The 27,726-nt window shown below is 52.5% G+C and overlaps 2 protein-coding genes and 1 pseudogene across 5 annotated transcripts in view; 1 reads left to right on the top strand and 2 right to left on the bottom strand.

The window, feature by feature from the left end:
- The window catches only part of PFKP (phosphofructokinase, platelet), a 55,344-nt gene extending 50,458 nt beyond the window's left edge, over positions 1–4,886 (top strand). For both annotated transcript variants that reach the window (XM_047848070.1, XM_047848069.1), the window contains 3 exons: positions 508–607; positions 4,118–4,220; positions 4,479–4,886. In XM_047848070.1, the coding sequence (XP_047704026.1) occupies positions 508–607; positions 4,118–4,220; positions 4,479–4,626 (351 nt within the window). In that variant the 3' untranslated portion in view covers positions 4,627–4,886. The remainder of the gene's footprint in view (positions 1–507; positions 608–4,117; positions 4,221–4,478) is intronic.
- An 803-nt stretch (positions 4,887–5,689) lies between these two features.
- Positions 5,690–27,726, bottom strand: part of PITRM1 (pitrilysin metallopeptidase 1) — a 43,720-nt gene continuing 21,683 nt past the window's right edge. For 2 of the 3 annotated variants that reach the window (XM_047848066.1, XM_047848067.1), the window contains exons 14-27: positions 18,521–18,659; positions 14,267–14,383; positions 13,506–13,638; positions 12,385–12,505; positions 12,206–12,282; positions 11,788–11,953; positions 11,455–11,555; positions 9,752–9,872; positions 8,997–9,068; positions 8,453–8,565; positions 7,398–7,523; positions 6,587–6,732; positions 6,193–6,295; positions 5,690–6,102 (exon numbers count right to left, since the gene is read on the bottom strand). In XM_047848066.1, coding sequence (XP_047704022.1) covers positions 6,009–6,102; positions 6,193–6,295; positions 6,587–6,732; positions 7,398–7,523; positions 8,453–8,565; positions 8,997–9,068; positions 9,752–9,872; positions 11,455–11,555; positions 11,788–11,953; positions 12,206–12,282; positions 12,385–12,505; positions 13,506–13,638; positions 14,267–14,383; positions 18,521–18,659 — 1,629 coding nt within the window. In that variant the 3' untranslated portion in view covers positions 5,690–6,008. The other variant, XM_047848068.1, reaches the window with a different exon arrangement.
- Positions 16,867–17,035, bottom strand: LOC125159591 (uncharacterized; annotated as a pseudogene).

The following is a 27,726-nucleotide window of genomic DNA, read 5'->3' as shown; positions in this document are numbered from 1 at the left end:
CGGACCGTGAGATCATGACCTGAGCCGAAGTCAGACGCTTAACTGCGCCACCCAGGCGCCTCTCTTAGGTGTTTTAACTTCGGGTCTACTCATTCGTCCAAAGGGCCTGTCACCGTCCTCAACTTACGTGGCGACCTGGTGCCCATCTGTGTATTTTCGTGGACACTACTGGCCCACAGAGGGGATCACATTCTTAAAGGAAACCGTGACCCGCTCCCCATCCCCAAATACGATTAAGGAATCCTGAAAGAAGATTCTAATAACGAAGCCCCCCGGGTTGCGTGGCCCAGGCTGGGGTGGGGCGAGTACTGGGGTGCCGCCTCACAGGCTGGGCTCCGGCTACAGGCCCCGACTACACACAAGGAGATAAAAACTTGCAAAAGCAAAACAGAAACCCCCAGAACTGCCGCTTACACAGTCTCCTGAAAATACGATGTCAGTTTTGCTCAATACTCGCGGCTCTCACGGCGGTTTTAAAATGATGTTTCCTGTGACTCTGACCGACAGGGTGGAGCGCCTTCACCGTTTGACAGAAACTTTGGAACCAAGATCTCCGCCAGAGCCATGCAGTGGATCAGCACAAAGCTAAAGGAGGCTCAGGGGAAAGGTACCGAGTGCCGGCGGGAGGGCGGAACACCGGGAGGGCGGAACCCCGCGCAGGGGAGGGGGGCGCCTCTCCTGCTTCCGTTCCGTCCCACCTGGAGCCGCGCGCCACACTCCCCGCTAGCCATCTGGCGTCAGGGTTGTGACCAGGCGTGTCCGAATCCATGCGGTCCCCTGCCGGGGAGTGGCGGAGGCGCTCAAGTGGCCGCGTGGCGTCCCTCCGCCACAGCCACGGAGAGCCGCGCACACGCTGGGCTGCGGTGGCAGGCCCCAGCACCTGACCCTCCCTTGTGCCTCCAACACTGATCTGGCTTGTACTTAGCACACCTGAGACTTGGATTCACTCGTGACCGTTCTTTTCGGCGAAAACCAGGAACTGGCAGGTGCCTGGGCCGTTTGCGCCTTCAAAGCCGGAGTGTGTCCTTCCCAAACGGTCCACTCCCTCCCACCAGGGGGGAGGCCTCAGGATCGCAGAACCATTCTTTCCTGGAGTCCCGCCACCTGGCACGAAACCTTCAAAGGCTCTCGTAGTTTAGCGCATATAAGCCCACAGCGTGCGTGGCCCTCTGATGTCGCATTAGGGTTTGGAGATTTGCCGCGTGGGTGTGCGCGTGTCTGGGGTTCCGGCGCTGGAACCCTGCCCCCGCCCCCGGGGCCCGCTGGCTTGCACGGTCCGGCAGGGGAGACGTGCTCACCAGCCACAGGCTCACCCTCGCGGTGTGCGATTTCCCCGTCACTTTCGGACGACTGTGATGTGGGTGCGAGGCAGCTTTGCTGTGGCGTTGAGGCGACCTTCCAAAGCGATGGAGGAAATGCCAGGTTCCCTCGTGTTTACCTCAAGGTCTTGCTGTTCCGTGGGCTCTTTCCGTACTCTCGTCTCTTAACGAAGTCCTCCGAATCTTTATGCAGCCGGTATACTTTTTCCTTTACGATTTGAGCTTTTTTTTTCTAAAGCATCCTTCTATGTCAATGTGTTTGATCCACTGGAGTTGATAGGAAGCGTCAGGTCTGAGTTCATTTTCATGTGGAGAGTCACGTGGGTGCCATGTGCGAAGCGTCTAGTCTCCATCACAGACCAGCTATGTGTACACTTATCGGGACCATCCGTGGGCTACTGGAGTCACCGTGGGGCACTCGGTTACTGACCCCTGCAGCGTTCAGGTTTATGAACAATTACGGATAAGCCGGTCCTCCTTCCATTCTCCAGCCATTCTTGGGCCTTGTGAGCTGGCACAGAAATAGAAGCCGATTGTTAGGGCCCACCAAAAACTGTGTGGGGGTTTTTTGAGAGAATTACATTTAATCAAGAATTTGCAGGTAGAATTGACATTAAAAAAATTTTTTTTAACGTTTATTTTTGACACAGAGCATGAACGGGGGAGGGTCAGAGAGAGAGACAACAAAATCCGAAGCAGTTTCCAGGCTCTGAGCTGTCAGCACAGAGCCCGATGTGGGGCTCGAACTCATGAGCCGTGAGATCATGACCTGGGCCACAGTCAGATGCCCAACCGACGGAGCCCCCCAGGTGCCCCTTATCTCTTATTAAAGCATAAAGATCTTACATATCTTCTGATAAGTTTACTCCTATTCTTGATATTTAAAAAAAAATGTAAGGGTTTTTTTGTTTTGTTTTGTTTTTTACGAATTGCTGACATATAGAAATACAGTTGTTGTGTAAACGGAGCATATGACCAGTAATGTTTTACACACTTTTAGATCGTAGATCTGTTTTTCACATCCAGGGACATCTTTCCGTGTGCATACAACCTTACACTCATGGGTGTGCGTTTTACTCCAGAGAACTCTGAAGAGCTGCTCTGATGGCGGGATTCCTGCCGAGGCCTCGGCCCCAGTGAGAACAGGGGACACTGTCAGTGCTCCTTGACGAAGCATCACTGTCCTCTGAGGTCTCTCTGCAGTTAGCGTTTGCTGTTGGTCTTTGGTAAACTTCCGATACTTGAGGCTACTGGTGTTCACTACGTGTTCGTTTGGTCACAAAAGGATACTTTGCCTTTTTCGTATCTTATGAAACCATCTCGTAAGCCAAAATGGTATAAAGTGAAGAAACGATTCATTTATGCCAGAAAATTCCTGAGCATCCCTAGACACCCCCCCCCCCCCCGACCACTTAGGACACACACGCTGCTAAGGGTGCACGAAAGAAACTGAGGTGAAGCCCAGAGGACACACAGCTCAAGGCTCGCAAGGCTGGTGTGCGGGTCTCGCGTGCGGGTCCCAGGGAAGGCGCCCGGTGGCACCAGTCTCACTGCCCCTGCCCACTCCCTGCAAAACAAAGCTCAAAGCTCTTTGCACTTTTTGTCATGTTTTTTGTAAAAGAAAAAATGTCTGGTTTTTAGTTAATGAAACAGGTACCAACGCGGTCTTTCATAAAAGCAGGGTAGCTGCACACACTTTTGTGTAGACCGAGGTGGTCGCGTGCCTTTTCTGCACCTGGTTTCCTGCTCCCTGGCCCCGCACAGGCCGGTGTGCAATAGCCTGTGATGGCCTTTCCCTTCGGTGATGTCCCCGCTGTCCTGTCCCCGGCAGGTGCGGGGTGCCAGCCTGCTCTGTCGTAGGAGGTCTAGGGGTGTGGGGGCTCCCTGCGGAAATCGGGGAGACGGGAGTTTTGCCCTGCTTTCTGGAGGGCTGAGACCCCGCCCCCTCAAGCCTCCTGCTTCCTTCATAGGGAGAGTGGAGCACGGTTTCCCTGACGTTTACAGAGCTGCTCCTGCTGTCTTTAATCTGTTCTGGAAGCTCTAGTCTAGGAATTTTCGGGTGCCCGTGGCGCTCATAACCCCCTTTTCCTGCAGATGCTGGTTACTTGTGTGAGTGCCTGTCCTCACCCCGTTTTCCTGACCGGGGCTGACGAGATCTCTGCGTTTTTTAGCAACGTCTAAGAACCAGTAATGCAAGTGCATCCAGCCTGGTTTTGGTCTCAAAGAACCGACTCGGGCTTTGGTTCTTTCCCCGACCGTCGGTTTCGTACATTTCTTGTTTGGGGTCTTCTTTTCCCAGTTCCCTCAGGACGCTCATGCCCTTAACTTCCAGCTGGTCTCGTAGGTGCGCTCGTGAGCCTCCGCCTCCCGTAACGTTTCACCGAGGCCGGCTCGTTCTGCAGTTGGCGCCAGTGTTCTGATTCCAGCATTTGGGGAGACGCTCAGCCCCAGCTCTTAGGGCGCTCCTTTCTGGGCTCTGCACTCTGGGGGCGGATTGCTTAGCGCAGGCAACGGCACCGCTCGGGCTGAGTGTGCGAGAGGAGGCCATGCCTCCACGCAGACACTTTCTCATCTCTGCCCTCCGCCCCTGGCACGGCCGTGTGCGGTGGTCCCCCAGGACTTGTCCCACCTGGTCAAAAGCCCCGGGAGAGATCGGGGCCTTGCCTCCTGCTCAGAGGTGGGGTGGGGCAGGGGCACCAGGCATCGGGTCTCTGCCCCGCACCCCTCCCCTCCTCCCTCGCCGCTCCTTCTGTCCTCGGCGTGACAGGTCATTCGCTCGGACACCCCCTATTTTACAGGAAAAAGGTTTATGACCGATGATTGCGTCTGCGTGCTGGGAATAAGCAAAAGAAACCTCCTTTTCCAACCTGTGGCACAACTGAAGAAGGAAACAGACTTTGAGTAAGTAAATAGAACAGCGCGTGTAGGCCTCACTGCCCTTAGAAGCGTGAGCGACAGAGGGACACCGCTGCTGGGGTCAAGGGCAGTAACCCGTTATCGCAAGTGACTCGGAATTAACACGAGACGTAGAAGCGGCAGGATTTCTAGGAGCGTATAGAACGGTGTCGCGTCCCTCATGAACCGCTCGATCGTCCACGCCTCCCTGGGCCGCCTCGGCTGGCGCGGGCAGCCCTCACGGCCGCTTCCTCCCGTCCGCAGGCACCGGATCCCCAAGGAGCAGTGGTGGCTGAAGCTGCGGCCGCTCATGAAGATCCTGGCCAAGTACAAGGCCAGCTACGAGGTGTCCGACCCCGGCCAGCTGGAGCACGTGCACCACCGAGGCCACGAGGAGCCCGCCGCCATCTAGACGCCGCTGGCCCGCACCGCCCGGCTGGCGCTGCTTCCGACTTCCCGTTTACCGCCCGTTTTTGTAACACTTAAGTTATTTATCGGCACTTCGCGTGAGTTCTGCTGACATTAACACCCGGTCACAGAGCCCCCCCGTCCTGTCTCCCTCTCCCCGCAGACCCCCAAGGCTCCAGCACGACTTGTCTGCTGCGTCTCCTACTGTTTGCCGCTTGCAAACATGTGTATCCAGTAGAATTAAACGTTTGGCTACAACTCCAACCATGGGACTCAATTGAGTTTTTTAGGTAGGCACTTAAATCCTCAGGATAAAGGTTTTGTCGGCAGTTTTATGGGCAGGTAGCGACGGAGTGTTTTGACAGGGATCAGTGCACGTTCCGAGTCATCGAGGGCAACAGAGATGCCGCTTTGACACACGGTACACTTGCCAGGTGCGTGGAGGTGGCCCAAGTCCCAAAGTGACTCCACACGTGGAGTAAGTGATAGAAACTGGGAATGTGTCTTCAGAACGAGGTGAGCTCACACAGCGGGCTTCATTCCCAGCCGCACACTGACGCCAAGGTTCTCCTACCGAAGAAGCAAGTGAGTGTCCGGTGGGACCCACGCTCGGGCTGTGGGCAGTCACAGGCACAGGGACGGGGACAGCCCTGCTTCCCTGAGGGCAGTAAGATGGTCACCTCACATCTGTGTTCAGTGAAAAGCATTCCTGCCTGTTCTGTCGTCTAGAGACGCGAAATGACCCGGGCTACAGACCCGAATGCAGGAAAGGCATCGTCCGGAGATCTGCTGAGGGGCGGAGAGCGGGGACCAGCACCGAGCGCGCTGTCTGAAATACGCACAGTGAGCAACACGGGAGACGGTGGGAGAAGGGTAATGCTTACCAGGCCGCCCTGGTTATCCCCCATCTGTTCCAGACTTTTCCACGGGGCCTGGCTGTCACCACACTGGTTCACACATCAATGCGTGTCGGATACCTCTGTTCACTTACTCATTTTTTAATAAGGGCCCCAGGAGCTCCTGTAGCCCCAGGAGTCATTTAAAATAATGACTAAAGAAAGTACGGGTGAATCAGAGTTGCCCTTTATTTTTAAATTTTTAAAATAAATACTCCATGATTTGTAGGTAAAATAAGCACTCAGACGAGAAATTCTGAGTTCTGATCTGTGTGTCTCTAGCACTGAAGACACCATCATGATCATCTCTTTCCTTCTGAGAGAGGAGTTTGGTCTGACCGGCCGCACAAGAGTGACACATGACCAAGATGGGGCGGGGGGAGGGAGGGACAGTAACTTTCCCACCTTTCAAGTTAAATTAGCTCAGGCTTCCCTTCAAGGGCCGGGCCTGCCCGTCTGTCGTCCCATCCCACTCCCGAGCACAGACGTGTTATCTGACTATCCATGACGGGTCCTTAGCGATTTTTGCGTTCTCCGGTCCGAGCAGGGCCAGGCCACGTGTGCCCCTCCCGACGCCGAGGTACCTGGAGGGGGGGTGGGGGTAGGTCAGGGCCGTTCCCGCACGCGAGCCTTCACGGGCCGCAGGCTCCGGACACTCGTCACGCGGCACTTACTTGTCGCTCACGGCGACGAGACTGTCGTGGCTGACGGCAAAGAGCTGCTCCCGGTGCACCTGCTTCAGCTCGTCCGAGAGGCCGTACAGGAAGTGGTCCAGCCCTGCGGGCATCAGAAAAGCCAGTTCCCGCGCTGACCCGCTCCAAGGGCACCCGGTAGACACTCTTCCAGCAAAGGTCAAGCTGTTGTGTGGCCCCTTCCTGCAAAGCCTCTCCCCCCGCCAGGGGCGGAAGCCACACTGCAGGGGGTGCCCCTCTGGCACCTCCCCCCCGCACCCCAGGCCACTCAAGCCCTGGAGTGATGGAGCCCCCAGACCCTGCCTAAGCATGTGTGTCACCGAGGAGGCGGGGACCTGGCAGAGCTCAGACCGTGTCCGTCAGGAACAGCAAATACCTCTGTCTGAAGGAGGCACAGGGGCGTCCACGGAGGCGAAGACGGAGAGCTTGGCCTCGTCAATGTCCTGCTGTGTGAATCGCCCAGCCTTAGCCCAGTCGACGGCCTTCGCAAAAGACTGGAGCGTTTCTGTCGAATGCGGGTCCCTACGAGGCCAGAGAGACTCACGCGTTCCCCCTTCACCCTTACACCCTCTGATTTCACAAACAGAGGAAGCCACGTGGACAGGGAAGAAGGCTCACGCGGATCAGACACACTGAGGATGGTTGGATAAAGCCCCGCAGTTCCTTAAGGAGCACCCAGAATGTCCTCATAAGCAGCCGTAAGCGGGCCAGTCTGCAAGGACAGCCGGGGAGCCCTCCCCGCTCTGCGCAAAGTCCTTGAGGCCCCGAGGGACCTGGGGGAGGCGGGGGCGGCAAACTCCTCCTTCCAGCGGATTTCTAACTCGGGTCCGCAGAAACTCAGGAACTGGTCTAAGGAAAGGGCGGGAGCAGTCAGGGCACGACAGCTCCATGCCCGGCACCCACACCAGGCCTCTGGGATCGCCGGGAGCCCGGAGAGCTCTCAGCTCCTGTCCTCAGTAACTAAATCTTGGTCTCGGGTAACCGCAGTATTTAAGCCAAAATGTTTCCCGTCAGTACTGCGTCTCCTAGACACGAACAACCCAGAGGACACTGCTGGGTGTGGTTTTGCGTCCAAGAAGCGAGAAACAAGGGGAAACGCTTCTCTTTCAAAGGCTCGCCCGCCGCGCGTACACGCAGCCCTCGGGTGGTGAGCGGGGCCGGTGGCAGGGAGCGCGGGGCCCACTCACCGGTAGGAGTAAAAAGTGAACATCCCGTCGTGGCCGAGTCTAGCGCCTGCGCCGTAAGCGCCGCCCTTCTCTCGGATTTCTGTGTGCAAGAACTTGGCCGTCATGAGACGCGCGAGGACCTTGAGGCTGAGATGGATCGAAGACCACGTGTTACAACCTTACCCTTCCCACCAGAAGGCTCTCACTTAACAGTGACACACGCTACGCCTTCCCCTTCTCTAAGGCCGAGAACACACACGGGGAGAAAAATCTGACATGAATTTTCAAACGGGGGCTGTGGGGAGATGTGGGGAGAGGGGTGGGGGCGCCCCTCTCGACTTGGGACAGCGCACAGGGGGCACTGAAGGTCTCATCAGGTGAGGTCACGAACCTCATCGCTCAGGCACACGTACAGACCCTCGTTCATCTAAACCCCCACCTGCCCTCTCTCTCGCTCTCTCCCGAAACACAGGGAGCTCTTCAGTACGTTTCTACGGGGACCCTCCCTGAGAAAACACTCCAACAGAGCGAGTTCTACCAGTGGGTCCCACATTCCTGTTGGGGGCTCACGTTCTAGGAGAGAGAGCTGGAAGCTTCCAGCAGGCGTCCTCACAGGACAGAGAGCGGCCATGCCCGGAGCCCCCAGCCCTCCACACGTTAACTGGAGGAGTGAACGTGTGTCCCTCCGGACAGCGGGGGGGAGGTGCTCGCCTCGTGGGCGCTCCGGGCCAGACCCGGGCAGACGGTCTCCCCGCATCCCAGCAGGGACCAGGGGTTCACCCCCATGTATTGTCAAATATTCTGTGTTATATAAGGAACACAAGTTCACAGTTGGAAAACTGTAAAATACAAAGGAAGGGGGAAAAACGATACTCCTCCTCCCCAGGAGTGCTTACGACACGTTCGTGCTTTAAATGTCCTTAAGAGTAGAAGTGTGTGGCCTGGTCTGCGTGGCTTAGTGTACAGAGCACAAGTTCAGTTCCTACGAACGTAGACCCCCCTCTCCCTCGAGCCCAGCAGCAGCCCTGCGCCCTCCTGGGCCCTCCTCGCCCTCCCCGCCCTCCTGGGCCCCGCACCTGGCGTGGTCCGGGTCCGTGTAGGGGGCGGTCCTCACGCATTCGCCCACGTGGTTCACGGGGAAGGGGAGCAGGAAGTGTGTCTTCGTCTGGTGTGGTTTGAAGGTGGGGTCCTGAGGGGACAGGCATGGCCGTGCTGGCTCCCACTTGCAGGCTCACGGCCAAGGGCAGGGCGCTGACCCCCGTCACTCCTCACAGCTTCCTGCTTTACGATGAAATATCCCAACCCCGACCCAAGGAACACGTAGTTCCTCAACTAGGAGCATTCCCTCCTACGTGGTCTCCACCCAGCCCGCTGCGTGACCCCATCTTTGCATTCGTCCCCAGACACACGTTAAGTCTTCGTATCTGTGATGAACCACACCACCGTCAGCCCCTAAGGCAGCGTGGGAGGGGCCGCAGCGCCGACTGCACAGTTGGAGGTAAAGGCGGCCGGCCGGGACGCGACAGGAGCACAAGGCCCCCAGGACGTGTCCCCCACACCAGCAAGGGCACGCACAAGCCGCGCTGCTCCTCCCAGGTGACAGGGGCCGTGTGAACTTACCGTGATCAGCTTCCTTAGGACTCGGGGGCCGCTAATGTGCGTGCTTCCACTGGACCCACTAGGGGCGGGTTTCTGAAAATAGTTTCCAAGAGAAGTGAGAAAGCCCCCAAACTCACCTGATACACTTCAGGTCTGGTCACGAAAATTCAGAGCCAGTGACAGGCATGAGGGCACACATGCTAAGTGTTTTAAACCAGTGTAATGTCTGCAGGTTCTCAGAGCCTCAGGGAGAGGCAAGGCTGTCGCTGGAAGACAGGCCGACCAGTCCTGACCGGGGAACAGGCACAGGGACACAGCGGGGGGGGGGGGGGGGGGGGGGCAGAGTCCTGTCTGCAAAGCCTGTGGATGGTCACCCTTCCCTGCACGAAGATGCACTCTGCAAGCTAACAGAGCAGACTGGCCTCTGCCTGGGAGGCCGGGACAAACGTCCGCGCGCTACAGAGTCCCCTTGAGGGGCCTTGCCAGCAGCGGGGAGACCGCCTGAGCGGGAGGGTTTCTGGCTGCTCTCCGCTAGCACAGAGGCTCTCAAACCCACTGCGTTTCCGCATCAGGAAAGCGCCCACTGCAAAGGCCCACGTGACAAGAAGGGAACGCAGGATGGAAGGCCGGACGGTGGGGTTTGAATTAAGCTCTCACCTGGGTGGACACTGGGCAAGCTACTTAACCCTGCTGTCCTCTGCTCCCTCCCCTCAACGGGACACGACGGGGGTGGCCGCAGATGGAAGCACTGGGGCCCACGCCCAGCAAGGGCTCACCTCGACCACGGACAGGTGCCCCGGCTTCCACTCCGCCTTACTCCGACCAACGTTTTGAACAAACTTTTCGACCTCTTTTTCTGCCAGAGACATCTGCTGAGGCGTAGCATTCACGGAGCATCTGTTCAAAAGTATATACGTAGGAGAGCTTTACTGAAAAAATGAAACACTTTTACTAATTCATCACGTTTTGTATGCATGACACAAAGGAGTGAATACTACGTATTTACTTTTTGTATCAAATAATGTTTGAACTGTTAAAGAGAAACAGTAGCCAAATACAGAAGTAATAGAGCCGTCTTCTCCAAAAAGGCTCCCCCGTTATTTCAGTGCCGCAGGTGGGGACCAGCCGTCAGGACATAGTGACCGCACGCCTGACACTGACTGAACTGTGTCCTTGTCCCTTAAGGAGAACACACAACGTATCGCCATCTGCCAAGGGCTTACATTACCTGAAGGTGGAAAACCTAAATTACTGTCTAGGAGGGAAATCAATTTGAAAACATGCACCGGTCATTAAAGCGGAGAAGTTTAAGTTGCCAAGGAATTACCATGCTCTCCAAAACTATTCTCACACAAGTCTCCTCAATTCCACGGCGTCACAAACCCTGCTATCACGTACCGGTCGCTTGAACGGTACAGACCACAGACGCCGTCCCTCTTTTCCTTTGGACCCTAGCCCCTGAGTTCCTGTCACTAACAGTAGGTACACCCAGATCGGTGCTAACTGTTCCAGACGCTACACCAACTGCTTCGCACACAGTCGTTCATTCCCTGCCATAAATACGTAAAGCAGTGTTTTATGGAGAAGGAAACAGAAGGTCCGAGTGGTCACAGTGCTTAAGACACCTGCCCTCCCAGGGATGCCTGGGTGGCTCAGTCGGTTTAAGTGTCCGACTTCGGCTCAGGTCATGATCTCACGGTCCGTGAGTTGGAGCCCCGAGTCGGGCTCTGTGCCAACAGCTCGGAGCCTGGAGCTGCTTTGGATTCTGTGTCTCCCTCTCTCTCTCTCTGCCCCTCCCTTGCTTGTGCTCTTTCTCTCTCTCTCAAAGGTAAATAAACATGACAACAATTTTTTTTGAGGACAACTGTCTTCCCAGTGGTCGGGGAGAACCTGCCGTGATTCCTGAGGACCAAAGGGGAAGACACTGGGGAGCTCTAGAAAGACTAGAGGCTAATCTAGATCTGTGTCCTTGACAGTGAGATGCCAAAAATACACCGTCAGTCATTTTAAAATTCCCTTCACGCTCACGGACCTGAGGGCTCAGGGCCGACTGACAGTCACGGGTGCCACAGCTTCCCTCACCCCATCAGGCACCTGTTCTCACGAGAGACGCTGCGTGTTCACTCCGGTCTCGAGCGAGCGGACCTTCCCTCGGGCTCACCGACTGCTTGCTTATGGAGCATCTGCGGTTTTACTTTTGGAACCACCGTAACAAAACGTGTGCAAGAACTCTACTTTGCAGTTGTTGGGTTAAATTCGCTTGCTTCCTCCCCACCCTCCACAGCTGTTGTTATTCTCAAATATGTTTCTCCCGTGAAGAACGCGTTCTTGGTTATCAGAGGGCGTGAGGGCTAGAATGCGACTGCCGAGCGGAGGGCAGGTTTGTGCCGCCGCCTCGAGGGAGACACGTCTGACGGCCGCACTTTGGGGAACGGGGGGAGCGGGAGGAGGGCTGCCACGAAGCCGGCGGGAGCCCCACCTCATGTTGTCACGGTTCAGCACGTGCTTCGTGATGCGAGGCAGCTTCCTCAGGACCTGCCCGATGTCGCTCATGCCCATCATCCTCTTCATCAGCTTCACCTGAGCCGGAGAAAGCCACAGCTGCACGCGGGCCCCCAGGCACCCATGCCCATCGACTCGAGAATCTGGCCGTGCCGTGTGTGGGACTCGCCGGGCAGGCTTGGGGCTGGGGGGTGGGGGGAAGAAGGTGAACTACAGGAATCTTTCCCTGTAAAATGCGATCGGCTGGAGTTAGCTCTCCTGGGACACAACAGTCCGGCGCCAGCGCTGGAGGCCCCGGCCGGTGAGTCACCTGGTCCATCCCACTGAAGGTCTCCTGCAGGTCCCCCGCCGGCGTCAGGGTCCTGCCGGCTCGGACCATCGCGTACAGATGCCCCGAGTCAGGCACTCCGTTGGACAGCTCTTGAGCGGACATCGTAACCAACACTCGGAAATACTCTTCTTCTTCAAAGCATGGGCTTCGGGGAAAATAAAAACGTATTCAGTTCCTGGAGACCCGGCCACACCCCTTTCGAGATCCGGAAAGTTCATTAAACGTCGGTTTCCAGACGATGCGAACACCGTCAGGAATTGTACACGTCCACAGGAATGACAACTAAGATGCAGGCAGAAGCCACAAACGACAAACGAGTAACAACTCCTGGTTTCACAACACTGGAGACTCAGCCCTCTGATCTAGCCCCAGGAGGAAGGTCTTTACAGATAGTTACCTGTGGAATATCTCACTCCACAGCTGCATCATGTCTGGCAGGTTTCTATCGAGGCAGAAGGATGAAAACAGCACACCCTAAACCACGCAAAAAGGAAGAAATGACGACTTAATTTCAGGGACAAAGAACACGCTGGAGCAACGCCGTGGAGCGCCCAGCGACGCAGAGGGAACCGCTACCTGCTCGTACACGTCCAGGTGCGTGCCATCAGGGATCACGTGGGGCGACGCGGCCATGCCCCCCGTTTTCAGCTCGATCTGCTGAGCCTGCTGTCTGTAGTCCAGAAGGCCGCAGCCCAGCCTGTCAGAGCAAAGAAGGGTTCCCCCACCGCCGGTGTGGTCTGGGCCGTGTCACCCTCCGCTGTGAGCCGCTGGCACGACCGTGGCCACAGCCTCCAGCGACCCGCGTCCACACCCCTAACCACACCTGCCCACCGCTCGCGCCCCGTTCCAGGCGGACACGACGTGTGCGGGGACTCCAGTCAGCGGCATCCCGCCCGCCCAGCCCACAGGCGGCCACTGCCCGGCGCTAAGCACGGAACCCTAAGCCCTGCTCTGCAAGGCCGAGCTTCCCACGTTCTTAATGCTTCCTGTTCTCTCTGCTTCTAAAACGTTCTGGCCCAGATTTCATCCGCTCAAGTGTTCGGTCTCAGAAAGGAGATCTGGAGAACCGGCCTCTGTGCGCTTTTAAGAAAAGAAGTCCTCTCGGCACGGGTGATGCTTTTGCAAGAAACAGCCCAACCCTAGCTCCCAAGGTGAGAGAGGACACCCGTGAGGCCCCCCAGAAGCGGCTGTGCCGTGAAGGACAAGTGGGGGGCTGTGTTCAAGGAAGGGCAAGACGCCGCAGAGGTCGGAGGTGTCTTCCCACGACCTCTGCTAGGGTGCACGGGACACGAAGCCCACGTGTGTGACGGGGCACCAGCCTACTTGCTACAGGGTTCCATCCCCCTGGTGTCCCGGCACACGGACACGGAGCTGCGGCCCCGCCACGGCCAGCCACGGAGACCCAGAAGAGGAGCGGGCCGTGGGGCCACGTGCAGCCTGCCGCGATCTCAAATCCACCCGGACGCCCACTCTACCAGGGGTCATGGCGTCACACAGCTCAGTGGAGGCCACACGGCCTCTCCGGGTCGCCCCACGCCTACGTGGCCGACGTGCGGATGTTTTCTGATCAGGACACCGTTGTTTTCGCAAAAGCACTAGGGGTTTTCCAAACGAAAACGACTCGCTAAAAGGTGATCGCCGACGCACCGAGACACAGCAGCTGCACGTCTGTGCAGAGACCCACCCCAGGCCCTTACTTGGTGAGGACGCTGCAGAAGAGGGGCACGTAGGGCCGGAGCTCCTCGGGAAGGGTGTGCAGGCTGCAAAACGCTCTGAAGTACACCACGCCGTTGGTGGGCTGGGCGCAGTACTGCACGGGGGTCTCGCCGGCTGCGGGGGCACAAGCAGCCCACTTCTCAGTCACCTCCTCACTCTTCGGTATGCCCTCCTCAAATGCTCCCCACCGAGGACACCCACACCCCCGGCCAGAAGGGGCGTTCCTCGGGCCCTGCGGCTGCCCTGACCAACCCCCCCCCCCCCCCCCACTGCGTGCGGCCATCTGCGCGGTCTCGGGGGGCTGGCAACACCCGACCCCGCTCCCTTGCCCGTCCCATGCGCTCCCCGTCCCGCGGTGAAGACGTGGGGGACGTTAACCCCGCTTCCCAGAGGCCTCGTCCACTTATGTGCACACACACTACCCGGTGGTGGTAAACACAAGGAGCCGCGTTAAGACAAAGCAGAAGCGAGGGTGCTTCTCAAGATCAAGGCGATCCCATGACCCGAGTGACACAGCCCACGTGTGGGCTCCTCAGGCACGTGCCCCCACTTGCCCACGAGCGGCAAAGTGGGCGAGACGGGAAGGAGCCGGCAGGGGGCATCGCCGCCCCCCCACAGCCCCACTCCCAGCACGGCCACGCGCTCCGGCTCCCCACGCGGCCGGCCAGCTTCCCCGGACGGGGCTGGCTGGGCACGAGGGTGCTGGCGTGGACACAGAAACAAGACCGAGCCTCCCGCTGACCTGCCAGGGCCACCTCCAGGTGCGTGAGCGGGATGGTGGGCTCGATGTCCGACACCTTGAGCGCTGGCAGGCAAGACGTGTCCTGAGCTTTACTCTGCTGAGTCTGTAATTCCAGACCTAGAACCACGCAGAGTGACGAGCAATCAGGGCAGGAGCTGGGAGGTCTGACGACCCGCTCGCCTGCGCTCGGGCCAGCCCTCACGGATGGCAGCCACCCGGGACACCGCGGCTTGCCAGCTCTGCCGTTGCCGAGCAAACCCAACTCGGCACAACAGCCTGCCCGGGAGGCCGAGCTTTCCTAAGTGCCCTCCTGCCCACGACGTGAACGGAGAGCTGTGCTGGGGCCACTGCTGTGCTGAGGGCCGGGCTGGGCTTGCTCAGGCTCCTCTCCACCCCACCAGACTGTACTAGAGCCTGAATGCTCAGCCTGCTGCTTTCAGACTTTCAACCCATTCCTTGCTGGACCGGAATTTCGTAACTTTCGCACTTGCTTTGTCTCCTTCCAGCCGTGCCAGCCTCAGCACGGTGCGTGTGCAACCACGGGTTTCGCACGTTCTGCAAATGCCCCAGCAGACATTTTCTCGGCCTGACCTCTCACAGCTCCCGAAAGAGGGGAGAGGCCCCTCCTTCCGGAGTCACAGAACCTCGCAGCCCGTCAGGGAGGGAACCCCAGAGGCTCGGCGCAGAGTCTGCAACCATGCACGAGGGAAAAACACTGCACGGTCTCCAGTTCCGTCAAACAAACAGCTTCATTTCTCGCGCGTCCGAGGAGCTGAGTGGACCTGGCCTCCGTATCTACCTCCGAGGTCCCGACACCTGACGGCAGACTGCCAGCCTGTCCCGTGGGGGCCCATCCCCGGCACAGCACTGTTGCCGAGGCTGGCCCACAGCCCTCGTTCCGGGAGACGCCAAGGAGTGGGCTCTTGGCGGCTTCCCGCAGACTGCCAGGCCCCCACCAGCTGTGGGCTGACTCCCCCACCCTGCCCCTCCACGTCACCGGGGTGTGCAGGCGGGAGCTCAGGAGCCTGCCCTGTCCAGGTCTAGGGCCCCCTGGTCCTGGGCGGCACCCTCACCTCAGCACCTGCTCTCCCAGAGTGCCCGGGGTCAGCACAGAACTCTCCGGCAGCCCGTCCTCTGCCAGGCGACAGGCTCCCGGCTCCCGACGGCGGGGCCAAGGCACGTGACCGGTGACGCAGACACCCCAAACTGGAAGACCGTTCCAAGTCAGTCTCCCGCCCCACCGTTCCCACCGCGCTCCTCTACAGAGTAAACTCGGACGCACAGACCGCTCGAGCCGCAGTCCACACCCGGGACGTACTGGCCGGAAAGACCCCTCACGTGCCCCAGCACCGTGTCACACTTAACGGAACTGCGCAGTGATCTGCAAGCGAAAAACACGTTTCCGTAATGTGGGCCTCCATCCGCTCCCACGCGAGTGTGGACCAGAGCACATGGGTTTTCTTAGAACCGAGCACATCTCGGCGGCCAGGCCAAGAGTCTGGCAACTCAAGGAATGTACCAGGTCCTGTTGCTCAGGCCTACAATTACGCTTCGGGCCACAAAGGGCTTTAATCAAAAATGGAAAACGGGTGGGGCTGCAGCAAACTAAAAGCTTCTTCACAGCAAACTATCAACAAAACGAAAAGCAGTACGGAATGGGAGAAAATATTTGCAAATTACATGTGATAAGGGGTTAATAGCCAAATATATAAGAACTTCTACAATTCAGCAGCAAAAAAGCCTGAATAACCTGATTAAAAGTGGGCAGGGGATTTGAACAGACATTTCCCCAGAGGAGTCATCCAGAAGGCCGACAGGCCAAAATGAGAAGATGCTCGACATCACAACCACCAGGGAAATGCAAATCAAAACCACCACGACCTGTCAGAGTGGCCAGAATCAGGAAGACCAGAAGTGCGGGCTGGTGAGGGTGTGGACAACGGGGAGCCTCGGGCACCGCTGGCGGACAGAGCGCGGGGCAGCCGCCACGGAAAACAGACGGAGGTCCCATTCCATCACAGGATCGAGCAATTCTGGAGCTGGGCATTTAACTAAAGAAAACAAACTCTGACTTGAAAGGTGTCCGTACCCCCACGTCCGTTAGTGTTGTCCACGACAGCCAAGATAAGGGAACCACCTGGGTGTCCATCGGTGGGGGAAGATGTGGTTATACGTACAATGGATTGTATTCAGTCGTAAACAGAGAATGAAATCTTGCCGTTTATGACAATACAGAGGGCATCATGCTAAGTGAAATGAGGCAGAGAAAGACAAACACCTTGTGATCTCACGCACACGTGGCATCTGAAAAAGCAAACGCCAAGCTCGCAGCGACGACAGACTGGTGGATGCCAGAGGTTGGTGGGAGGCGTGTGAGGGATGGGTGAAAGGGTCAAAAGGTACAAACTTACAGTCTAAAGTCACGGCACGGACCGCACAGCACGGGGACTGTAGGTGAGAACGCTGTGCTGCATGTGTGAAAGTGGCTAAGACAACACATGTCACGAGTTCTCATCCCACGAAAGACAAATTGCAACCGTGTGGGGACAATGCTGACTAGCTGCCCTGTGATCATTTTGCAAGATGTACAAATGTCAACTCACTGCTATATCCTGAAGCTAAAATAATGCTGTACCAGCTGTATCTCTTCCTTATGAACTTATTAATAAATCCATTTAGAAGACTGTCCTCGGACAGAGAACATATCAGATATTAAACGTATCAGAACAGACAGTACAGCTGACCTCAGCCAAAAGGCCAAGAAGCAATCAATTAATTACACCTCAGTTTAAAAAAGGAAGACGGAACTTGACGACCAGCACTCATAAAACAGAAGGAGTTATTATTATATTACTCACAATTAGCGAGCTCCGTTTACGATTACTCACAATTAGCTGGCTACATTCATGAAGAGCTTAAAAGAGCTGTATGCAAAAACCAGAACTCCAAGGTAAAGAGTAACAACTTACATGCTCAAATTACCTTTACTAGATAGACTAAATCATCTGAACCTTAGCGTTACTGACTTCCTACCTAAAGCCAACTCCGCTGCCCGATAAACCTGATAATCCCTCACGTGATCCCAGCCAACTGCTGCTATTCTGGCGGGGTGGCCGTGTCCCTGTGTACTGCAGATCTATTCTGATAGACTTTATTTACTCGTGTAATTTACCTACGCTAAAACCCACAGTTTTGAAGATACAATTCAATAAATTCTACAAACGCGTAAAGTTGTATAATCATCACATTGCGGTATCATTTCCGCCCCCAAAAAGTTCCCTCCTGGCTCCCTGCAGGCAACCCCTGGGCTCACTCGCCTTCTGTCAGTATAGTTTCACCGCTTCTACAGTTCCATGTAAATGACTCACTGGGCAGCAGGCACTGTTTCGGCCTGGCTAACTTCACTTAGCACAATGCTTTTGAGGCTCTCGTCACTATGAAGTGCATCGTACTCTGCTCCTCTTTGTGGCTGAACAGTATTGTCACTGCACAGATATACCGGGCTGATGGAAACGTGAGCGGTTTCCAGTTTGTGTGGACATGTGCTATCATTTCTTTTGGGCACATCATGTGGAGGAGACCACTGGGCCTTACGGTGTGTTTAGCCCAGGAAGGGATTAGGTACCCGTCTCTGTCTGCACCCAGGCCTGCGCCACCCGGCCCCCCGCCGTGTGTCACGACCGGGGGGAGTATGTTCTGAACTCCCCAGTGGATGCCTGAAACCATCGATAGGGCCAAACCCTGTATATACGTATGCATAATCAAGTTCAATTCATAAACTCGGCACAGCAAGAGTGACAACAACTGATGGCGACACAGAGCAGTGACAACGATGAACTGAAAAAAAGGTTACATGAACGCGGTGTCTGGCTCTCTCCAAATGCGTCCTGGTGCTGTGGGCAAAAGACATGAGAGATGCAGGCACCATGACACGGCTCTGACAACGCACAAGCTGAGTCGCTTCCAGCCCGCGGGTGACCGTGGGTCACAGGGTGGGGGGGGGGGGGGGGGGGAGGGGCGGACCACAGTGCCTTTCCTCTCTAGCGCTCCCCCTTTCCTCACCCACAGGGTGAAGCTTCTGAGAACAGGGCGATCCTACTGGGGTTGAAGCCATCGCATCCAGCTGTGACCTTTGTCGGTGCCCAATAAATACGTGTTAGTTCAAATGCTACTTGCCTCCAACTATCCTCTCGTTTCAGAGTTCCCTGGGGTTGGGGGAAGGCTAGGGAATTGGGACAAGACTAAACATCTGACCTTTTTCATAGATCTGCTTCTTGTCTTTCGGGGAAAGACAGTCGATCTTTTGCTTCAGTTTTTCTGTCTCCTTCTGTGCTTGTTTCTCAAAATACTTGTCGTCGGGTTTCATCGACAAAGTCAGCTTATGCGGATTATTCTGCAAAAGGCACAGCAACAAAAAGAGAAGCTGAAACAAGTTTCACTGGAGGCCAACCTGCTGACGAGCCGCTAGCGCCATTCCACGGGCCGGCAGGTGCACCACCCGTTTTAAATAGCCATGACGACAGAACATACCTCAAAGGTGGCCCTACGGAAAGTGCACGAGCCGCGTGAGACCCTAGCCGTCACCCTCACACACGCTGTCCTTCTCACTACTGGGTGCTTACTGTTACGGTTACCAGGTCTAAACCAGGAACCTATCGACGTTGAACATTCTCTTTATACCTTACTTGCACATTTGGACATTATACATCTTTGACTTTAGTCTGAATCAAAAAGAACTGAAGAAACTAATGTAATGTTTATCTAGACTTCTTAAAGGTTAGAACTAAATTCTTCAGGATTTTGTCAATTATGAGGACAAAGTAAATATCCACCTAATGTAAAAATGTTAGATTATTTAATGTGTGTCTCTCACTCAACAACACACACACACACACACACACACACACACACAGCACACCTGTCTGTAGCACTACAGAGAGGAGAGAGAACCGCACTACAATACAAACTTTATACAAAGTAACCTGTAGTAACAGATGGCAGGTCGAGTGGCCGACCTATGCCCTACGTCCCAAATATGTGCCCAAAATATGTGCACAGTGCACAACCGAGCGACCCTTCACTACACAACAGTCCAAGCCCCATGGTGAAGCCTTCCAAGTCCCACCACATTCATGGTCATCTTCCACGGAACACACACCAAGTACAATGCCCTAAAGCAATGCAAACAAATGAGCAGGCATCAAAAGAATCCATCATAAAGACCAAAATACCCACACATTTAGGGGACTGTTGTATTCTCGACAAAAGTCAAGGCTTCACCCAGGTGAATTCTACCAAACGTTTAAAGAGTTAACATCTATGTTCCTCAAACTACTCCAGAAGGCACTACATAAACGAAAACAGGAGGCCAGTATCCCTGATAGACACAGATGCAAAATCATCAATAAATTATCAGCAAACCACATTCAACACTAACATTAAAATGATTACTCGCTGATAGAGGCAGAAAAAGCATTTGACAAAATTCAACATATGTTCATGATAAAAACTATCGACAAAGTGGAGTTAGAGGGAACACAGCTGAGCATGATGAAGGCCATGTATGGCAAACCAAGGGCTAACATCACACTCAAAGGGGAAAAACTGGGAGCTTCTGCTCCAAGATCAAGAACAAGACAAGGATGTCCACTGTCACCACTTTCATTCAACATAGTCCTGAAGTCCTGGCTGTAGCCATCAGACAAGAAATATAAAGGCATCTAAATGAGGCAGGACGAAGTAAAATTGTCACTGTGTGTAGATGACATGATACCATACAAAGAAAACCCTAAAGAGTCCACCAAAAATACTGTGAGAATAAACGAATTCAGAAAGTTAATACATAGATATTGGGTGTTTTTATACACCAATACAAAGGTAGTAGAAAGAGAAATTAAGAAAACAGTTCTATTTATAAGTGCACCAAAAAGAATAATACGCAGAAATAAGCCTAACCAAAAAGTCGAAAGACCTGTGCTCTGCAAACTCGGAAACACTGATGAAGGAAACTGCAGATGACACACACAGAAAAGACACACCATGCTCACGGACTGGAAGAAATCACACTGTTAAGTGCCTACACTACAAAGCACTCTACAGATTCAGTGTAATCCCTATCAAACCACCAACAGCATTTTCCACAGAACTAGAATAATCCTGTAATGTTTACGGAACCCAAAAGACCCCAAACAGCCAAAGCAATTTTGAGAAAGAACAAAGCTGGACATAGAATGCTAGATCTCAAGATTTACTCCAAAACCGTAGTCATCAAAACAGCAGGAAGTCGGCTGGGAAGATGGCGGAGGAGGAGGAGGACTGTAAGCTCACTTGGTCCCAGGGACACCCACATCAGTGCACACAACCCAAAGAACGACCTGGACTCTGGCAGAATTGTCAGTTCTTACACCTAGTGGGGCATAAAGCCTGGAATTTTATTTTTTTTTAATATTTTTTATTTGAGAGACAGAGCGAGAGTGTGTGCAAGCAGGGGAGGGGCAGAGAGAGGGAGAGAGAGAGAATCTTAAGCAGGGCCCATGCTCAGCATGGAGCCCAACATGGGGCTTGATCCCATGAGCCTGGGATCATGACCTGAGCCAAATTCAAGAGTTGGGACACTCAACTGACTGAGCCACCCAGGCACCTGAAGCCTGTAATTCTTTTTTTTTTTTTTTTTTTATGTTTATTTTGAGAGAGAGAGAGTGCATGAGCAGGGGAGGGGAAGAGAGAGAGGGAGAGAGAGAAAGAATCCCAAGCAGGCTCCATACTGTCAGCACAGAGCCTGAAGCAGAGCTCAATCTCACGAACTGTGAGATCGTGACCTGAGCTGAAATCAAGAGTTGGGACACTCAACCAACTAAGCCACCCAGGCACCACCCGAAGCCTGTAATTCTAAAAATCAGCATGAGAAGATGTTAGTAAGTGGAATTCCCACCTTTAAAGAGACAGCACACCAAAAAGTCTTTGCAAATACAGCACTTTGAGAAATGTCAGGGGCAGATAGGAAGGAGAGTGATCGACTCACAGCGAGGCCCAGAGAGACAGGGATCAAGGGAGACCCCTCCAGGAACAAGGGAGGTGACCGGTACCATTTTCCTCTCCCATCCCCAGCACAAACAATGGCCACCTATGGGAATCAGCAGCACACTCACACTCTTTATGAAACTGGCTTGCACCAAGCCACGCCTCCCCCATGCTTCCAGGGATCTGTTCTTCCTAGTCACACTCGCCTCAGTCCTGGCACTGTGGGCTCCTCCCCCAGAAGACTGGCACAAACCCTGCCAACACCACATCTCCGACCCACGTGTTTTGAAGGACCTCAGTTCCAGTGGCAGCAGGGGAAGGACTCATTCTTCAAGCAGACCACTGCATATCTTGTTATATCGTGCCCCACACCTGCTGGAGAACAAACACTGCCCACAAGGCATAGAGAGCCTCTGCAGACAAGCAGACTGAAGGAAGAAGAGGACAGGGCCCAACAGCAGGGCACACAACTTACCTAGGAGACACCCCCTGAAGTGCCAGGCCCTGCGGAGCAGGGGACACTGCACTGCCGGGCACAACAGGGCATCTTCATAAGGCCACTACTGTTAAGAGCAAGCCAAGTAGCTCACTTTCTAAACACACGGAAACAGATACAGAGAGTTGGACGAAATGAGGAGACAGAGGAATATGTCCCGAATGAAAAGAAAGGACCAAACCACAGCAAGAGACAAAAGTGAAACAGATAAAATAAAAAATACAACTGATGGAATAAACAGCAGACTAGATGAAGCATAGGACCGAATTAGTGACCTGGAAGACAGAGTAACGGAAAGTAACCAAGATAAACAGGAGAGGGGAAAAAATTACGCAAATTGAGAATAATCTTAGGGAACTCAGTGACTCCCATCCAACAGAGTATAGGGATCCCAAAAGAAGAGACAGAAAAGGGGCAGAAAATTTATTTGAAGAAATAGTAGCTGAAAACTTCCCTAATCTGGGGACATTAACAGATGACAGATCCAGGAGGCACAAAGATGCCCCTCTGACCCAAAATCAACCCAAGGAGGTCCACACCAAGATACACAGTAATTAAAATGGCAGAAAGTAGTGATAAAGAAAAAAATCTCAAAAGCAGCAAGAGAAAAGACATTACACACAAGGGAAATCCCCACAAGGCTATCAATGGATTTTTCAGCAGAAACTTTACAGGCCCGAAGGGAGTGGAGTGATATATTCACAGTTGAAAGAAGAAAACTCTGCAGCCAAGAATGCTCTATCTAGCAAGGCTATCGTTCAGAACAGAAGGAGAGATCAAGAGTTTCTCAGAAAATGAAAACTACAAAAGTTCATGACCACTAAGCCAACCCTGCAAAGAGATATTAAATATTAAATATTAAAGGGGACTCCAAGTGCAATTATGAAAAGTAAAAAACACAAGTGCAGTAAAAACAAGTGTTTGTGCAAAAATCAGTCAAGGGATTCATAAAATAAAAAGAGGTGCAACACCACATACTTAAAATGTGAGGGAAAGAGATGTTAAAGAATGGGTTCATATTTAAGTGACCAGTCAACTGAATATAGACTGCTGAATGGAGAAAATGTTATACACAGGCTGAATGGTAACCACAAATCAAAAACCAGTAATAGATACACAAACACAAAAAGGAATCCAAGTATATCACTAAAGGAAGTCAACACACCATGAAAGCACGAGAAGAAAGGATCAGAGAAAATCTATGGAAACGACCACAAAACAAGTAACAAAATAGAAGTACACACCTATTGATGTAGAAAATGCTGGGGTTTGAAGCCGATGGCCAAGAAAGAATTCATGAGGTGTGTTTGGTGCAAAAAGTTGGTTTATTAAAGCCCAGGGGTGGGACCCATAGGGCGGAAAGCTCCACCGGGGTTGTGACGGGTGACTGACTACCTTCAGGTTGGGAGGGGATCAGGGACAGCACAAACCTCCAAGGTATTTTGGAAACAAGGTTTCCAGGACCCTGAGGGGACTAGCTACTGTTAGGAAAAGATCATTTATTACTGTTTAGTAAACCTTGGTCATGAGACCCTAGAGATGTACATCAGTGAGCCATGTGCTTGGGGAATGATTGCTAGCATATATTTGGCAGAGATAAAGGAAGTTTTCAAAGTAATTTTTATATGTTAAAGTAGACTTACAGGATCCCGGAGGTCAGGATAATGTTAAGCTTCAATTGCCTTTTGCCCTTTAGCAAAGTGTCACTGTCGAGGCAGCAGAGGGAGGTCACTCTGCCTGTGTCAAAGATGGTCAATGGACTGTAGGCAGTAAGGACATTTCATTTTTCATTTGCCTCTGTTTCCCACATCACCTATCAATAATTACTTTGATTTTTTTTTTTTTTTCCGGAGAACGTGTGTATGTGTGCGCAGGTATAGAACGAGCAGAGAGAAAGACAGAGAGAAAGATCTCAAACAGGCTTGCCCGATGCAGAGCTCGATCTCACGACTACGAGATCATGGACATGGGATGAAATCAAGAATTGGACACTTAACGGACTGAACCACCCAGGTGTCCCCATAATTACTCTGAATGTGAATGGACTAAACACTCCGATCAAAAGAAACAGGGTGACAGAATGGGTAAAAAAAAAAAAAATAAGACCCATCGACATGCTGCCTGCAAGAGACTCATTTCAGACAGAAAGACACCTGCAGACTGAAAGCAAGAGGAATGGAGAAACACCTGTCGTGCAAACAGATGGTGAAAGGAAGCTGGGGCAGCAATCCTTACATCGGATAAAACAGATTTCAGAGCGGACTCTAACAAGAGAGAAAGAAGGGCACCATATGATATTAAAGGGGACAATCTAACAAGAAGATGTCAAAATTGTCAATATTTATGCACCCGACATGGTAGCACCCAAATACATAAAATAGTTAATAACAAATATCAAGGATTTACTCGACAATCATACAATAACAATGGATGAACAGATCATCAAAAGAGAAAATCAACAAGCAAAAGTGGCTTTGAAATGACACACTGGGCCAGAAGGAGTTAACAGATATTATCCAGAACATTCCATCCTGAAACAGCAGAATACATATTATTTCCAAGTGCACATTGAGCATTCTCCAGAATCACATATTAGACCACAAAACAAGTCTCAGCAAGTTAACAACAGAAAATCAGGCACCACAATCAAGTGGGATATATTCCGGGAAGCAAGGGTGGTTCAATATTTGCAAGTAATCAGTGTGATGCATCACATCAGCAAGAGAAAGGATAAAACATATGGCCATTTCAACAGATGCAGAGAAAGCATTCGACAAAGTACAACATACATTCATGATAAAACCCTCGGCAAAGCAGGTTGAGAGGGAACTACCTAACATAATAAAGGCCTTATATGAGAAACCCACAGCTAGTATCATAGTCAATGGTGAAAAATTGAGAGCTTTTCCCTTAAGGTCAGAAGGAAGACAGAGATGTACACTCTCACCACTTTATTCAACACAGTACTGTAAGGCCTGGCCTTCACAGCAATCAGACGACAAAAAGAAATAAAAGACATCCAAATTGGTAAGGAAGAAGTAAACTCACCATTTATGGAGGACATGTGACCATACGGCGAACCCTAAAGACTCCACCAAAAAACCAGAACTGATACATGAATTCAGCAAAGCCACAGGATACAAAATCAGCACACAGAAATCTACTGCATTCCTATATACTAATAACAAAGCAACAGAAACTGAAATTAAGAAAACTATTCCATTTACAACTGCACAAAAAACAGTAAAATATCCAAGACAAAACTTACCTGAAGAGTTGAAAAACCCATACTTGGAAAACTATAAATACGGATAAAAAAAATTCAAGGCGATGCAAAGAAACAGAAAGACATTCCATGCTCATGGGTTGGAAAAACAAACAGTGTTAAAATGTCTATACTGCCCCAAACTATCTCCAGATTGAATACAATCCCTGTTCAAATGCCGACAGCATTTTTCAGAGAACTGGAACAAACAATACTAAACTGTGTATAGAACCACAAAAGACCTTGACTAGTCAAAGGAACCTTGAAAGAGGAAACTGGAGGCACCGCCATTCCAGACTTCCAGTCATATTACAAAAGCAGGCGCAATTGCAACATTACGGTACCGGCATAAAAATAAGTGAGAGACACTTCTCCAAAGACACAGATGGCCACGAGACACAATGAACGCTCAACGTCATCACTCACCACCAGGGAAGTGCAAATCAAAACCATAATGAGGTACCACCTCACACCTGTCAGAATAGCCGGACTCAAAAGAAATAACAGGTGTTGGCGAGCATTGTAGAAAAAGGAGCCTTTGCGCGCTTTTGGTGGGAATGTAAACTGGGGTGGCCGCTGCGGAAGGCAGTATGGAGGTTCCCTAAAAAACTAAAGATAGAAATAACCTATGATCCAGTCATTCCACTACTGGAGATGTACAGAGAAAAAAACGAAAACACTCATTTGAAAAGATCTGCGAGCCCGTGTGTTTACTTCAGCTTCATTTACAACAGCCAAGATACGAAAGCAGCCTAAATGTGCACTGCTAAACAATGAAGATGTGCTATACATTCAATGGGATGTTACTCAGCCATAAAGAATGAGATCTTGCCATTTGCAAGAACGTGGAGGGACCCAGAAGGCATTATACTAAATGAAACAAGTCAGAGAAAGACAAAGGACGTGTTTTCACTTACACGTGGAATCTAAAAAACAAAAGCGGAAACGGGTGCCTTGGTGGCTCAGGTGGTTGAGTGCCCGACTCTTGATTTCCGCTCAGGTCATGATCTCATGGTTCATGAGGTCCAGCCCCGTGTCAGGATCGGCTCTGCCGGAGCCTCTTTGGGATTCTTTCCCCGGCCACCCCCCGGCCCCTCCACTACTCGCATGGGCTCTTTCTCTCTCAAAATAAGTAAATAAACATTAAAAAAAGAAAAAAAAAAGCAGAAACGCAGCCATAAATACAGAGAACTGATGCTTGCCGTGAGGGGGGAGGGGTGAGGATGAACAAAACGGGTGATGAGGAGTGGGAGGTCAAGGCTTCCGGTTATGCGATGAACAAATCACGAGCATGGAAGGAACAGCATGGGGAACGGTCAATACTGTGACTGCACTGCAGGTGACAGACGGTAGCTGCCCTTACGGGGAAAAGAGAAGGACCTGCATAAAAATAACCAGAATGTTCACAGAGTTAGGGGACTGTTTTGTATTCCACACAGGCGTATTTTCTTGTGCTCCGTTTTAACGAGGTTTGCAAATACTGCATTTTTCGCACAAACTGAAGGTCTCAGCGCTGCGCTGAGCTGCATCTGCTCGCTTCCTGTCTCTGCGCCACATCGTGGTAATTCTCGCCATGTTTGAGACGGTTTCCTTGTATTTATTATGCTCATCTGTGATCGGTGATCACTGAGGCTACTACTGTAATGTTTTGGGGAGACGTGAACACACCCACACAAGACGGTGAACTTAATCGATAAAGGTGTGTGTTCTGACTGCTCCACCCGCCATTCCCTGGTCTCTCTCCCTCTCCTCGGGCCTCTCTATCCCCTGTCACACACCAGTATTGAAATTAGGCCAAACATTAACCCTACAACGGCCTCTGAGTCTTCAAGTGAAAAGTCACACATCTCTCACAAAGAAGCTCAAAACAATTAGGGGTGCCTGGGTGGCTTGGTTGGTTGAGCGTCTGCCTCTTGATTTCTGCTCAGGTCATGATTTCAGTCCACGAGATGGAGCCCTACACGGCCTCTGACAGTGCGGACTCTGCTTGGGATTCTCGCCCTCTCTGCCCTCCCCTGCTTGTGCATTCGTTCTCTTTTTTTTCTCTCTCTCTCAAAATAAAATAAAGCTAGAAATGATTAACTTACTGAGGAAGGTATGTTGAGAGCTGGGAGAAGCCAAGCCCAGCCCTTGCACCGGTTGGCCACGCTGTGAATGCAAAGGACAAGTTCTCGAAGCAGATGAAAAGTGCTGGTCCAGGAAACACACAAGTAAGAAATGAAATCACCTTACTACTGATACAGAGACAAGTTTGAGGGGTCTGGATGGAAGATCAAACCAGTCCTAACATTCCTGTAAGCCGTAGTCTCACCCAGGGCAAGGCCCGACCTCTCTTCAATTCTAGGAAGGCTGACAGGCGAGGGGAAGCTGCAGGAGCTTGAAGCAGGCAGAGCTTTGAAAAGCCGTCTCCAAACACAGCAGCGCAAGGGGAAGGAGCGAGTTACCCAGATAAATATTAGGTATTAACCAGGAAGTTATTAACGTTGGCTACACTAAATGAAAGATGATCAATGTAGACGAAATGGCCATAGAGGGAAGAAGACACCACCTAGGACTTACCATAGCTAGACAGGAGTCAACGCCTGGTTTTAAAGCTTTGAAGGACAGGGTGACTTTTGTCAGGGGCTAATGCAGCTGGTGACTTCGGGTTGAAGCCAATGCCCATTGACCATTCCAAAA

Source organism: Prionailurus viverrinus, unplaced genomic scaffold, assembly GCF_022837055.1.
Source record: "Prionailurus viverrinus isolate Anna unplaced genomic scaffold, UM_Priviv_1.0 scaffold_51, whole genome shotgun sequence".
NCBI lineage: Eukaryota > Metazoa > Chordata > Mammalia > Carnivora > Felidae > Prionailurus > Prionailurus viverrinus.
Note: the sequence above shows the minus strand (reverse complement) of the source record. Positions and strands in the feature narration are given on the sequence as shown.